Source organism: Neodiprion fabricii, chromosome 2 (assembly GCF_021155785.1).
Source record: "Neodiprion fabricii isolate iyNeoFabr1 chromosome 2, iyNeoFabr1.1, whole genome shotgun sequence".
Taxonomy (NCBI): domain Eukaryota; kingdom Metazoa; phylum Arthropoda; class Insecta; order Hymenoptera; family Diprionidae; genus Neodiprion; species Neodiprion fabricii.
Window position 1 is genome coordinate 10,961,640 of NC_060240.1, and position 14,911 is coordinate 10,976,550.

The following is a 14,911-nucleotide window of genomic DNA, read 5'->3' on the forward strand; positions in this document are numbered from 1 at the left end:
TTGAATAATTTTGTCTCTTTAGTTTTTTTTTTTTTTTTTTTTAATTCTGATAAATGGAATCTGCAAATTCAATAACGAATGAATTTTTTTTTTGCCTTCCGAGGCCAGGTAAACGTTACTACACCTTGAAAATGTTTTCGGATTTTTAAAAACATCAGTATCTTCTCGACAAATTTATCCGACTACTTTTCATAAAATAATTTTGCAAAGTTTCAAATTTTCACTGTTTTCACGTAATTTAAAGACTCATAGATTTTATGGAGATATAAAATAAAAAACAATGTTTTATGCATTGGCGCAGAATTTCTCAAAATGATTTTCAAAAAAGCGGCAAATTTTTTTTCACAGTCTTACAACTTTTTTCCAAAAGTCTGTTATATTTTCCTAACATCGAATCTCTGAAATACTTCTATCGTCTATGAGCCGTGTCAATTGACTTTCGAAAATAATTTCAATCATTAATTTGAATTTCTTCATTAAAAACCTAAAAACACCTGCAAAGACGTTCTTTAAAGTATTTATATCAAGACTGTATATATAATAATATATACATATATATGTCATCAGGATAAAATCAGAGATAACCAGAGTGTGTTTAAACTGTAAGAAATAATTTTTCAGTATGGCAAAAATTGATCCCCCGATAACAACACCAGATGTTTTACGTGATTACATTTATAAAAACACAATCTAAGCTTGTTGTTTTCAGCAATAGCCACTAATCGTAGTAAAAGCAACAAAATAAAAACAAAAATGCAAAAAACCTTTCAACAATCGACACATGAAGCGTTTTCAATGCTATGTTACAAAGGACATTATAATTTCCTTACCGGGAGCTACTTGAGGACTTTACACTAAATTTACCAAGCATTGAAAAACGTATTTTTAAAGGTAGGCGCAAGTAGGTATATTTCTGCAACTAAAGCACTTACTTGTGCCATGCAAAACGTGATTGGAATATTTTTGGGAGGGGATTTTTTGCCAACGTACTGTTCGAGTTGGATTAACTAACCTTTGTAATCATTTGCTCCATGCCCCTGCACAGTGAGCTCTAACATATGTACAAGTGTAAGAGTTTGAACAGAGAATTCTCGTTCCTACATTACGAATTTTATATATTTCGTAATCCGAATCGGTCTCGTATTACAAGGTATAACAGATGCTGTAAATACCGCACAGTAATCTTGTTACATAAGTTTTTCGTTAAGTCAAAATGTTCAATTCAGCACTCGTTTCATACTTTCAAAAACGCCTGCGAGTTTTCTCGAGTTTTATTCTTTCAAAGCCTTGACATTTATTCTAGGAAATTGTTGGAACCGTTACGCGATATTTTATATCGCTAATTCTCTGTTCATTAATCGACTGTGAAGATATTTGCACATATTATTTTATTTAAGCGTCTTGATATGAAATTATGAATCTTCGAGTGGAAATGAACCTTTCTCGTCACGTGGCAGCAGCGTTGATTTATTATAATTGGCAGAATGATCTCGCGAATGAATGAAAAACGACTTACCTTCTTTTTTAATAATCGACTCTGGCCTTGGGACTGTCAACCTGTCCATTACTTCCTGGGTATCGGGAACGCCGTTATTACCCAATCGTCGAACGAACATCTGTGACGATTTGAGAAATGTCAGGAAATTATTTGCCGTCGCATTTGAAGAGTGTTCTTTTTTAATAAGGAGGCTGGAGGGTCGAAAATCAATAACTTTGTATGAATTTTATTACGCGATAGTCGTACGTTGAGTATTTATCAAACTATTGTGTTTTTATGTTACGAAAATCTCATTGAAAACGATAAAATATAAAATACCGTGATTGTAAACACGAGCTTTCATATCGATGCTTTCTTTTAAATTCATTCAAAGTATTTATAAATTTATTAAACGCGTTCGATTTTATTCGCAAAACTTTTATTTCTTACAAATTCGCTAAAAACAATTTTCAGTTGTAATCATTTCGACATCGATTAATATTTAATTTTCCAACAATGGACCGATTGGAAGTATTAAAAACATTACTGGGAAGAAAGAAAATTTATTTTAATGACTTTGTACAAAATAGTCTTCTCGAGCGAATCTACTAGATTTTGAAAAATTTTTAAACAATTTGAAATTAAGCCTTGATATCTATTAAACTTTTTTTTATGACACCAGTGTTTGTTATTTTTGTTTACTTAAAGAGATTTTTGTAGCTTACAGATACGTTAATTTGATAAATACTCAAATTGAGATTATCTTGGAATAAAATCAATAAAACGTCACGATTTTCAGCCAAACATCACACCGTTAATTGATTCATTAGAAACACCTATCAAACTAATGATTTTTTAGAAAAGAACTTCAGACGAAAGTTGCCTAGTTTTGAGAAGAAAAAATGACAGTTGTACCAATACAATTGTGATCGAATCATTTGCGAGAAATTGGCGCAGTGGAAATATAGTTAAGCGTAAACCGATTTTTCACAAATCCAGGCTTTTCGAATTTGCTTGACCGATGATTATTGGCTGAGTTATAGTGTTTCAAAGTTCGAAGAAAACGGTGCATCGCGATTTCGATATTTTTTATACAGCGTTGTAGTGGAAAGGATTTTTATTTAAAAATCTGAGGATAACGAACTTGTCGATGAAATTTTCATATAGATCGCATTTGCCTTTTCAGGAAAATTTTCTGAATACCAAAAACATCAGAACCATAGCCGAGTATAAAGTCCGGTTTTCGTCGAACTTGGGAACAAAATTTCAAAATACTTGAATTAGTTTTGTTAACGGCTATAATAGAAATTAATGAAGGGTATGTCAGATTGCCTACTACTGAGGGGAACAAATATCGGTAAAACAGATCTTCCGAGTCATTATCACTTTAGTCAAGTCAATTCGTATAATCGCTTCAACTTCGATTCCGAACGCGATCACTGAACACTTCAGCATAGGTTATAAACAATGAAACATATGCTTGGCTAAATTCACACAACTTGGCAACACGGGCAGTTCCAGCTGACTCGCGAGGGATTTAAATGTGATACTTATCGATAATTCAGTAAGATGTATTACCGATATTTTTTCTCCCGAGTGGTAGGCAACCCAACATACCGCGACCTTTACTCGGAAACAATTTACACCTATACTTGAATTCATGCCAAGGTTTTGAAGTGATGATGAATGAAAAAAATCCATGTATCCAATGAGCAAGCTGCAAAATTACAAAAGTACCGCAACAATTAACGAATCTTGAATGTGAGCCTCACCTGCAATTCTGATTCCTTATCCAGCAGCTGTTTCCTGAATTTTTGATTCGTCGATTTGGCTTCTTTTAACCTTTCCTCGAGCTCAGTCACCGACGAGTCCCTTCTAGTTTTCGAAGTCGGTCTCAACGTTGGCCTAAATTTCTTGTCACTAGACCCTTGCGGATTTCTGCGCAACTCTATCAACTGTAATTGGATAATTTACCCTATTTTCATACAGTAATGAGGATCGCTAGCACATCAGACGGAATTAGCTGCGGGAAACCTCAAAGTGGTTCAATACTGTGGGTCACGTGAGCCGCGTGGGACTTTCCTCGTATTTCAGTCTCGAGGTGAAACAGACTGAGACAGCTACCAATTTGAAACTCTCCGATAGATTTATTTTCAATCCTAGCAGATGTTCGGAATTTTGTGAAAAATTTTTCAATTTTTACGCAGAAATTTGATTACGATAGATTTATGTGAAAACCTAAATAATTCTGAAAATTTTTCTAAAGTTTCCACAATTCTAGTTTACGGTTACATACTTGAAAATATTTTTTACAGATAGATTATAACTTTTTCAGCCGCATTCAAAAGGAAAAACTGTTTCAATTTCAATGAAAACGCGATATCGTCAAAAAAATACGCGCAAGCATCAAAACTCGGATTATTTTCAATGCGAGATGCAAAATGAAGTTCTGAAAAATATGTGGCTTTCTGGAAAATGGTCAGATTCTCACCTCTGACTTCACTTGGTCAGAAAAAATCGAAGCTTACAATATTATCAACGAAAAATAAAGTTTCGACAGACTATGAATTCGTTCTGCGAAATGTTCGTAAGAAACTGCAAATAGTTTTTCACTGGTACTTTACACCTGCAACTTGTATTTTTACTCTAACCTCAAAAATATGGATTGTATAAATTTATGACAGTTGGTCGCCCTGGCAGACAGTTGCTCTCGGATTGTAGCGCATGCGCGTTGAATTTCAGCAGACGACGGAGCGCGCAGTCGTTAGGAATTCACTCTGTATATCCCCTTAACAGATTAAAATTACCTTCGGCACGAAGACGAGGCAGAGAGTCGTCGTGCTGCAGAAGATGATGAAAACGGCGAGGATTATGAACATGGCGTCCTGCTTGTCGGCAAGGACGAAACTTATCGCCGCTCCGGTAACGCACATTATAACAACGTTGTAAACACTCATACCAACGTATTTACTGTCGTTTAACGCCGGGATGCTGACGTGCCGAGTTTCCCAGGCAAGGAAAGCCCCGAATATCTGTGCAACGAAACCGTCTAATGAAGAATAAATTTTGCACATTTAGATTCAGGGGCGGAAAGTGGTTGCTAGAATATCCTTGACCTTGTTCGCCGAATCCTTGCGTGATTCCAGATACTTTATCGCTACTACCCAGAGCGCAAAATAATTCATTTATTATTGAGGTCATTTACGGTGCGCGGATATTATATTTACAAATGTCAAGTGACCAATGCAACACGGTTGATTAATCACCGAGGTTCAAGGGTCGTGGAAATTTTTGCATTTTTTTTTTTGCGCGATCAGGATCACGTTAGAATTCAAAAACAGATAAGGCTAAAGCGTTCAAAAGTTTTATTTCAACTATTTTGATTCTTTTCATTATTTCGAAAAAGAAAATTTCCGTGGCGCGCTAATCTGATACCTTGCAAAATTAATGGAATTCAAAAAATCACTCATACAATTCGACTGTATTTTTGAACACAATATTTACCTGTGAGTGTTTTTAGTAAAATGACATTAAATGATACATGCCGAGTTACCGATTAACATTTCATGTCAACGCTTGTTTCAAAATTATTTCCTTTCGAACGAATAGGTAAATAGATACATGGATGAAAAATGCTTGAAAAAAAAAAAAAAAAAAATTGATTATTATTGTGCCCCAATCTTTCTATTGGTGAATAATTTGATCGCTAAATTTGAGTTATTACACAAATTAATCTCGTCTTTTAGGGAACATGGAGTCGAGAATCCAAAATCACAGCTCCAAAAACCAGAAAGCATACGATGAAAATAATTTGAAAGAAATTCGGATTCAATATCGTTGTTGAGGCAAGTTTGTATTACCAGAAGAAGACCTTTGTAGACGTATATACTGCAGAGGTAGATCGTCATTCTGTTGCTTTGGCAGTACTCGTTTTCGGGAATGATGATGATGTCCTCACTGGAAGGATGAGGCTGAAAATTTCGTAATTTTTTCACGATAATATCAGTAAGAGAATTTATTTGAATGCAGGTTGTTCCATTTTAAGCAAGTCGTACTAGATTACTCTTCAAAGTAACGGTTTCATCAGGCCACATTTCAATGGAAAGCTTAGGGGACTCAAAATGGTAAGATGATATTTTTATGAAATTGATCGTGGTCGAGATATTGACGTGGGAGAAATTTTTTCAAATGGAATCCGAGTGTTTTTAAAATAAGTCTTGCCGCTGTGCTGACATCAAGGAAAATTAAGGAAACTTCATGTGTCGTATTTTTTTTTTTTTTACTCTTCTTTCAAGTTCTGTTTTCTAGGAAACTTAAAGCGCTGTGACTCTGAAAAAAATGAGCATAATTAGAGAATTCGAAATCGCCTGAACGTGTCACATCGATAGCTACAAGTTTTATTTATTGGAATAAAACAAAAATGGATTCCAATTCAAAGAATCACGTTCGTGGTCATTTTTATTAATATAGCTTAATTCACAAGCAATAAGAAGTTGCCAGTTTGTCACCTCGTCAAAATCTCACGACTTCTAACCGACACATTTTTTTTATAATGTTAGTTCAGGAAATATTCTAATGACTCGCTTGAAATCAGAAACCCAGAGAACATGTTAGGCGATAATTGGATTCTGAATATTGCCAAACTCACGTATGGCTCCATTTGTTTAGTTTCTCTGTAAAAGGGATCGGCTATTTGCCACGTCGTCATGATGGCCAAGTCGAGAATGAGTAAAACGCCAACGACGATGAAGAGTTGATAGTCCTTGATCACCTGCACAAGATTGAAATCGAAGACTGTATATTTAGCCTGAGGAGTTCAGCCGCCTTGTTCACCTCCCCTCGACTCACCTTTTTGTTCAATTTCACATCCGTGAATATCGAATGCACTCGCCACGTCTTTGAGAACATCGAGCCAAAGGCGAGTGAAAATCCAGCCATCAAAAGCCACGCCCTCGTTGTACAAATAATCGGAAATGCCGTCACTGATGACAACTGAGAGTCCAAACCGAGAAATATCACGCTGCTGTACGTCAGCATGCATCCAATGATTATCAGATTATTCAGATGCGGCGAAGACATTTTTATGTACCTGAAACGCGGGAGCATATCTTTCAATACCACGGAAAAACGCACCTCAAAGACGATCGATTTTCCTACCCAATATGGCGTCGCGCCGAAGAATCAGCTGATATATTTAGCAACGGTCTAACCAAAATCGTGGGAGTATAAAGAGACGGAAAGCATCGTGCAAGTGATTACAGTTTTCTCGTGTAACATTGAGTCAACTAATAGCGAAATACAGGTTAAGGAATGACTTTTGTAATTAAATACGGACAGTAGCGCAGTAAATTTTCTGCCGCCAGATGGCATCTTTCGATATTTCATATCCCAATAATACGATGAAAGTCAATTAATGCGATGGGAAAACTATTTTTTGTTAAGAATTTGTTGCGCTCGCGACAAAGAGAAATTTTTTAAATTTTACCAGCTTTACATCACTGCGCGAATCTTTCTTCGCAACGTGAAGGGTGAAACGCAAGGTATCGTACCTTTGATTTCTGTATCTGATATTAATGGCAAGGAAAATGGCGGCCATGACAATTCCGACGCTGGCAGCTGCCGCCAAGACGGCGTAAATAGTTGTGTTCACCATCGAGTGCTCGATAATATGCAGTGTTCTGTCCTTCGGCGGTGACTTGCCTCGCCACTCCAATGGCTGGCCCCTCGTGAGATCCAGTTCACCTGTGACCCCGTTATATTCGCCAACCTTGACCTCGCTACCACCTGGAACGACGCCGCCTGATTCAACATTCGTATGCGTGTTCGCAGCTGTTAACTTATGCTAATACCATCCACCATCCACATACGTACCATCCACCGGGTTCTATGCCACAGTCATTGACTGAGGTTAATTGTACAAAACGACCATTAAAATTTGAAACGGACTTCGTTTCTACACGATACTTTCTTTCCACCAGACTCTTTTTAGTACGCTACAAATAAAATTGCAATTTTCTTTTGACGATATGGTATTGCAGAAAGCAAAACCATTCCAAATATTACAGTTTTTTCGATACGGTCTAATTGTTTCCAATGTCCAATACGACTATTCGACCGATTTGCGATGTGTTGGAATAGTTTTTTTTCTTTTCAATGTTTGTTATAGTTTACCACTTTGCTTGATTCTATCATTAACTTAATTTGCTGAGATAAAGTGTTATTTTTCACTTCAGGGGAAGCAGCGCGAAATTGGCGACCTTAAAGAAATGGTTCATCTCTTGTACACCTCATTTTGCTCTACAGTCCCGTTTTGTCAAAGTATCCCGTTCTGTCTCAGAGTCCCTTTGTTTCATAGAGGATTATTTAACCCCAGACTTTCGTTTTGCACCGGAGTTCCATTTCGTTTCAGGATCCCCTTTTTCCCTCAAATCCCAATTACTCAACGCTTTTTGGATTCCATTTTTTCTAAGGGTTTGTATTACCCCAATGTGCCATTTTCCATTAGTTCCCCGTATTACTCTGGGATCCTATTTTGCTCCAGGGTTGCAGTTTTGACAAAGGTCCCATTACTCCACTGTGCCCCGTTTTGTCCCAGGATCCTGTTCTTTCCTAGCTACGGCTGCCCGTGTGAAAATTCCATTTTGCTCCAGGGTCTCGGTTCACCCAGAGTCCCATTTTTTACAACGATTCTATCTTAACCACAAGATTTCATTTCGTTCCTTAGTCACATTTTTGCTCGAGCTTCCATTTTGTTCTTAGGGTCTTCTTTTTGCCACAACGCTATTTTCCCCAAGGGTCCCATTATGCCCCGGAATCCCGATTGATCACGAGGTCCCCTTTTTTCCCCAGGGTCCCGTTTTCCCCCCATTTCCTCGGCGCGTCGAGCCTTTCTTCAAAATTGAAAATAGCTCTGTTGGGCATCTTGCCGCGCACACTGCGTCGACTCATCAAACTTCCAGCCCAAGGCCATTGAGAATACGAACAACTGGCCGGTGTAACACCGTTTCCAACCGCTAATTTAAGACCTTTAATTTCAAGTTCAAAGAAGTAGATCATGATTGCGTTGCACCGAGTACCGTTTGCGTACCGCCAACATCTGGTAGAAGGGTTTATTTTATTGGCCGGCAGTTGTTCCCGGTGTTGGATTAAGCTTTACACCAGGTTGCGAGCAGACGGTAACCGACGTTTACTGTTGAGCAAGTGGAACGGAGGCGAATGGAATTGAGTTACACGGGCTCGCGGTCGTCCTGATTATAAGCGTAGATTTTACTCCGGGGAAACTTTTTAATCTCTACCTACCGGCTTCTCTCCTTCCCCTTGGAGACGAGCCTTAATTACCGTTTGGAAAATTGAAAGAACTGATTCCCACCCATTCCCCGCCTCAAGGTTGTAGGTATAAGGTACCGCGGTACTGTTATTACGTGCAAGGGGAACAGTTTGGCGTTTTGCCCTTCGTACGTACATAAGCTTCGGAACGGAAGTTATATTTCACGCGCACCTGTGCGTATATACATATTATATACGTGTAAGCACTCTTTTCGATCAATACTCACGCCGCGAAAAAAACGACAGGGATATAAGAAAATATTACCGACCGTCCCATCCCGATTTATAAGAATCGATTGATTGGAAGCTTGGCTATAAGTATAGATTTCACCACGTTTCACGTCATGTATGTGAAACGTTTCACGGTCATTCCCATGATGAAAATAGTCCAAGGGTCTGAATTCGCTCGGGCACCTTTTCCATCGAATCGCATCCATCTGATCCTGATTCAAAGTTTCCAGTGATCTTTTACCACAAAATATAAGTGGTAGGACTGAGTTGGCGGGAAAATTTCGTTCAGAGATATCTTTCGAAAATATCCTTTTCTAAACTATGTTTTCGGAAATTGTTTTCGTCGTACCGATCAATATCGGTCTAAGGTCACCGCGTGTGTGATACTTCAGTCTGTCTTGAACAAGGGGATCGAATTAGCTGCTTCAACGGAACTGTGCCAGACGTTGTCGGAATCAAAAGCGAAAGGTTCTTCATGAGTTTTGTAGGTTTCCAACCTTCGGAGATTTGTTAAAAAAAAAAAAAAGAGGATGAATGAATAATTCCACCCAAAAACGTGATTCTGTTAGAACTCCCGATGAAACATTCCAAAAGTTACGAATGTCAAATTAGTATAATACTTACACGTAGAATATACTTTGAAATACTTATCCGAGAAGATTGTAGCAATTTTACCTAGTATGATACTTTTCGAATTAACTTGTACCAGATTTTAGTTCAAAGATTCTCCAGATCTAAAATCCTTGCCAGCCGTTAACGTTCGCTTATGATTTTAAATAGAAAAAATGCTTACTTTGAAACTGTTTCATCAGGATGTACGCCTTTCTCTCATTCCCGTAGAATCTCACGGGACCCTGAAACAAATAACGATGAAATTTTACGGGAGTATAATACACGCAGTGAAAATTACCAGTAACGTAGATAGCAGATACAATCTTGTTGTCATGTAAAAGAAATTATGCGATCAGATGAGAAACTGGTTAATGCGTAATTGAGCTTCATGTAGCATTGATAAACGCCGACTTCCATTCTCGCGATAAAAGCCATAGGAATTCAAACCTTCGTCGTTCTTAGATTTATGGCAATAAATGTCGGCGCAGTAATTGTTCAACCGTAATTGTGGTAGGTCGATATTAGATAAACGAACGCGAACAATTTTAATTAAACCACATAAATTTTGACATTTGTTCAACAAAGACTCCTTTCCAAGGAAACTAACTTTAATTTATTACACTTCGGAGAATTGTTGATAAAAAACTGTGTCATGTGTCACGCATCTGTCTCTTATCTTACAGAAGACCATTTTTCATACTTCCTTAAGATTTTTGGATTTCGCTCTATAAAAAATAAAGAAAATGTTTAGCCAAAAATGTTAGTGGAACGTTTTTCTTTTACAAAATAGGTTGGGGCTGATTTACTTCGGAAACGTAACTAAAAAATACAATTGAAAAAAAAAAAAAATCGTCGGTTTTGCAATAACACGATGACAGTTAGTTTATTTCAAAAACCGATTGTTCGTTATTTGTTACTAATTCATTTGATTAATTGAAATGGAAAATCAAAAGTACTCATTTTGAAAAAATAATTAAATATACGTTCTTTTATCTTCTACTCAAAAATAGAGAAAATACGTGGTTCAACGTGTTACACAATTTTTGATCATTTTCTTTTTTTATTTTTTTTTCTTTTCTTTCTTTCGCGAAAAGGAAAGTGAATCACATTGAAATTCACGTCGAGTGGCCTTTGAATCGAAGCTGTGAAAATATTCGTCCTGCAACCGAACTTTTCCTCGTGTGTATGCCAACGGAATCGCCTTCGGCAGTCAGATTTGCCTTTTACCTCTGCCGATCCTTTGTGGCTACAGTGGCACCATGGAACTCGGCGCTCGCAGGGATATTTGATGTGCATTCGATAAACTACTTACTGCAGATACCCGCGATTCAAATCAACCGCAAAACCGTCTCCATGCAGCCGTAGAGCAACCCGAGCGAAAAATTCACCTCACTTCAGAGTTGTTGCGACGTTTCGATAACCTTTCAGACTTTGATATTCGAGTTAGATTTGCTTCACAAGGTACGCAAATCTTATCATACTTCACCGCGAGAGGCGAGGAAAATGTTTTCTCAACTCTGTTCCGTCGGGTTTTATTCAAACACCGTTTTAATTATCGTCTTAACCAATTTTTTTGCCGAATCAAATGATTTTTCTTTCAACGAACGAGAGCAGAAAAATTAACAACACTTTTCCATCGTCGTATTTGATCGCCGTGTTTCGCGAATAGTCAAGAAATTGTTTGACAAGGTTTTTTTAAAGACTCACGCGAATGAAAATGGCGGCATAAAAATCTAGAAAAGCTGAAAAATTGATTTTACGAATCAATCGTCATTTAGTTGGCATTGAAAATATTTCATTCAAGATCTTTGGATTTGTTTTCGTCAAAGTAGACAAATAATATACTCGATCGATATTACACAAATTAATAATACGCAAAAGTTAGTTTATCATTTATTCATACTCATTTGACCGCAATTTTCTGAACTATAAATTACGTACGTGATGGTAGAGAAACTTGAAAGTTATAAGGAAAATATTTCCGCTGCGAAAAAAAGTGCCAGCTGTTATAGAGAACGTTCTCTATAAATTCAGACCTTAACTTATACTTTCAAGGGTTTTTGAACACGCGAGGGGAGATCAGAGATATTTTTAACGGAAAGCGCTATCATATTCACCTTAAATTGAAAAATACGCGATCGTTAGAGTTGAAAACTGTCAACCCCAAATTGCCACAAAAGAGATGTACGATAAAACTTAGAAATGATTAAAGTTTTTTTTTCCCCGCTTCAGTGTACTCCAACAAATCATCAAGTCAATTGACGAATTTCTCTGCTTACAATCAAGTAAAATTTATTTTCAGGAATTATCATATAAATGATTCAAGTTACACAATCAAATTAACTTGTCAAATTTTCCCTGACCGAAGTATATATTTAATATTCATATTTATATAAATCTAAAATCAGTTAAACAAACTTCAGTTTCGCATTTAATTCACTTTCATTCAAAAATTTAAATACGAATCTGAAGTTTGTTGAATTATTATTTACAATAAACGTTTGAGGAAATAGGTAATTTTTTTTTTTTTTGAAATTTGAAGTATCGTTCTGTTTTCTACAAAAGCAAATTTTATTTAATAAAATTGTTTTTTCTTTTATCAGTTACGTGGGAGAAATCAAAATCTGACGTCTAGAACCCGGACTGAAAATTCTTGTTCACCGGTGTAATGAATTGTAAAAATTAATCTTTCCACGCTGCGACATATTTTGGTATCAATCGAAAAACGATACGAAACCAATGGCGTGTTCATTCTTCGGCAACCCTTTCGCTTCGAGAAAATGTGATGTCTGAGAAACGGAGGGTAAGAGAGGGAGAGAGAAAGAGAGTGTCAGAGAGCTGCGGGGGTAGAAAATGTGGCGGAATTTATTCCCCTCATAGCCAGCCCCGCATGCTTCAGAGATACTAAAACTTCCTAGACTATTTTGTCTCTACTCGGTAACTCTTGCGAAGCATAAGAATCCGAATTTAGAGGGAAGCGGATTCAGAACGAAACGTGCCTCGGATCTTCTCGGCTACCCTCGTGGACGTCAAAATTCTCTCCAAGCGATCCTCGAAGGATCAATTCCCTAGACTTGATTCCTTCGGGGCTTTGGTGCCTTCTTTTACCCCGGTCGGCGAGTCTACGTCCCGACCTACTTATGTTGTCACAGTCAAGATATTCCTTGGCTGACTTTGATATGTACATATATTAGGGTGTTTCAAAAAAAGACAAATTTTTTTTTTTTTATTTTCTTACGGTGTCCAAAAATTGATAGTATACCTGAAAACAAAAATTTTGGCGCCAATATGAGCTCTTGATATCAATAGTAAGGTTTGCCTCTATCCATTTCTTTATTTTCCATTTAAATAACACGGGAAATTATTTTTTTTCATTTTTGAATTCTTATTACTTTGGAACGGTTCATCGTAACAACAATCTGAAAAAAGGGATTTGTAGGAAATTTCACGCTCTACAAAAAACGTCTGAAGATCAAAGTTCCTCAGATCAACCGTTTCAAAGATATCAGCGATCAAAAATAACGCTAATCAAAAATTTTTAATATTTTCCAATAAAACTACAAAAAAATATGATATGCCATATTTATATTACTTTTTACGTAAAATTACTTTAATTCTGTTAACCTGCGACTGTAGACTTTTTTTTTTTTTTGGCTAATTAATTCAATACTTAACTCACAAAAAGCACAAATATATAAATATAAAGGTTAAAAATATCACATAAATGATGTTTGTGATATTCCTGGTTATTCGGATTTGCGGTTTTTTAGTGAAGATTATTCGAGGCCAAATCCGGAGGCCGAGAAGAGTGGAGAAGAATATCAATATACGCGCTTCGCTTAAATCGACGGTCGAGCGGTGTCCCAAAAATGTAAGACGAAGTCAAAGACCGATTTTCACGGATGAGGTTGAAGTTGTTGAAACGCTTTTGCCAGTTCGAGAATTCAGTCAATCGTTTTGGAGTCGTATGAAATCCCGAAAGCAGAGGATTCGAGAGGAGGAGAATTGGGCTTTCGGCACTCACCGTGACGCCTTCAAAGCTGGTGTTCTTCAGGGCGTCAAGAAACAGCATCTCCCAGAGCTGATCGCGGTATTTGAAGTCTGCGACTGTCTGATTGCGCCGAAAGTGTCGTATCCGTCGTGCCACGTGCTGTATGGCCAAGGCCACGGCCCATATCCCATCGTAGGTGTAGCCGTGGAACCTCGAGTACTCCGCACCTCGGCGCAAGTCGTATTCCACTCTGTATTCGTCCGGTGTCTGGAAGAATGGACCAAAAATGGAGAGTGAATTCTTTGGACACTGATAAGTGAGGCTCGTTATGGGGGAATGGTTTGGCCGTTGGTCAAGTTTTCAAGATCGTTAATGTCGGAAGGTCCATGACCAATTGCTTGTCACTATTCGTGATTTCATGCAACTCAAGTCATTTTTCCGGGTGTCATTTTGTCGACCTGAGAAGAAACTTTATGGTAAATGGATTCCAAATGTTTACATCATCAAAAAGTATACTGGAGTTTACATTGTTATGACTGGTAAATGGTCTGGCCGTTCGTCAAGTTTTCAAGTTCGTTCGTTTCGGAAGGTCCATGACCAATTGCTTGTCACTATTCGTGATTTCATGCAACTCAAGTCATTTTTCCGGGTGTCATTTTGTCGACTGGAGAAGAAACTTTATGGTAAATGTATCCCAAATGTTTACATGATCAAAAAGTATACTGGAGTTTACATTGTTATGACTGGTAAATGGTCTGGCCGTTCGTCAAGTTTTCAAGTTCGTTCGTTTCGGAAGGTCCATGACCAATTGTTTGTCACTATTCGTGATTTCATGCAACTCAAGTCATTGTTCCGGGTGTCACTTCGTCGACTGAAAGAGAAACTTGATGGTAAATGGATTTCAAATGTTTGAATGATCGGAAAGTATACTGAAATCACGTTTGTAGCCTCTCATGCGCCTTGACCATGATGAAGTTCACAAGCCATATAAAATAAACACTCATTATCAATTACTTGTATGGTAGTACTGACCATGTGGGATGATCAAAATTTGAATCTTACCAAACCAATAGGACCAAATTTCATTTCAATTGGTCGCAAATACACTTCTCAGTTACTGTTGGATAGAAATAAAATATTTACTTCCAGCAAATAATTTGTCGTTTAGGTGTTGAAGAATTTGTTGGGATAAAAATTGAATTCAAAATTCAAGGAACAAAAACTGCTTCTCAACGATTCTTACAAGCACTAGAGGCTTTCATATTATATCCTTT

The 14,911-nt window shown here is 37.3% G+C and overlaps 1 protein-coding gene across 2 annotated transcripts in view; it reads right to left on the reverse strand.

Moving 5' to 3' along the window:
- LOC124175333 (gamma-aminobutyric acid type B receptor subunit 2) overlaps positions 1–14,911 on the reverse strand; it is a 183,548-nt gene that overhangs the window by 11,540 nt on the left and 157,097 nt on the right. Inside the window, exons 6-15 of one of the 2 annotated variants that reach the window (XM_046555455.1) lie at positions 13,671–13,904; positions 9,828–9,888; positions 7,027–7,276; positions 6,326–6,566; positions 6,126–6,248; positions 5,338–5,448; positions 4,285–4,509; positions 3,250–3,432; positions 1,517–1,616; positions 1,013–1,051 (exon numbers count right to left, since the gene is read on the reverse strand). In XM_046555455.1, coding sequence (XP_046411411.1) covers positions 1,013–1,051; positions 1,517–1,616; positions 3,250–3,432; positions 4,285–4,509; positions 5,338–5,448; positions 6,126–6,248; positions 6,326–6,566; positions 7,027–7,276; positions 9,828–9,888; positions 13,671–13,904 — 1,567 coding nt within the window. The remainder of the gene's footprint in view (positions 1–1,012; positions 1,052–1,516; positions 1,617–3,249; positions 3,433–4,284; positions 4,510–5,337; positions 5,449–6,125; positions 6,249–6,325; positions 6,567–7,026; positions 7,277–9,827; positions 9,889–13,670; positions 13,905–14,911) is intronic. The other variant, XM_046555456.1, reaches the window with a different exon arrangement.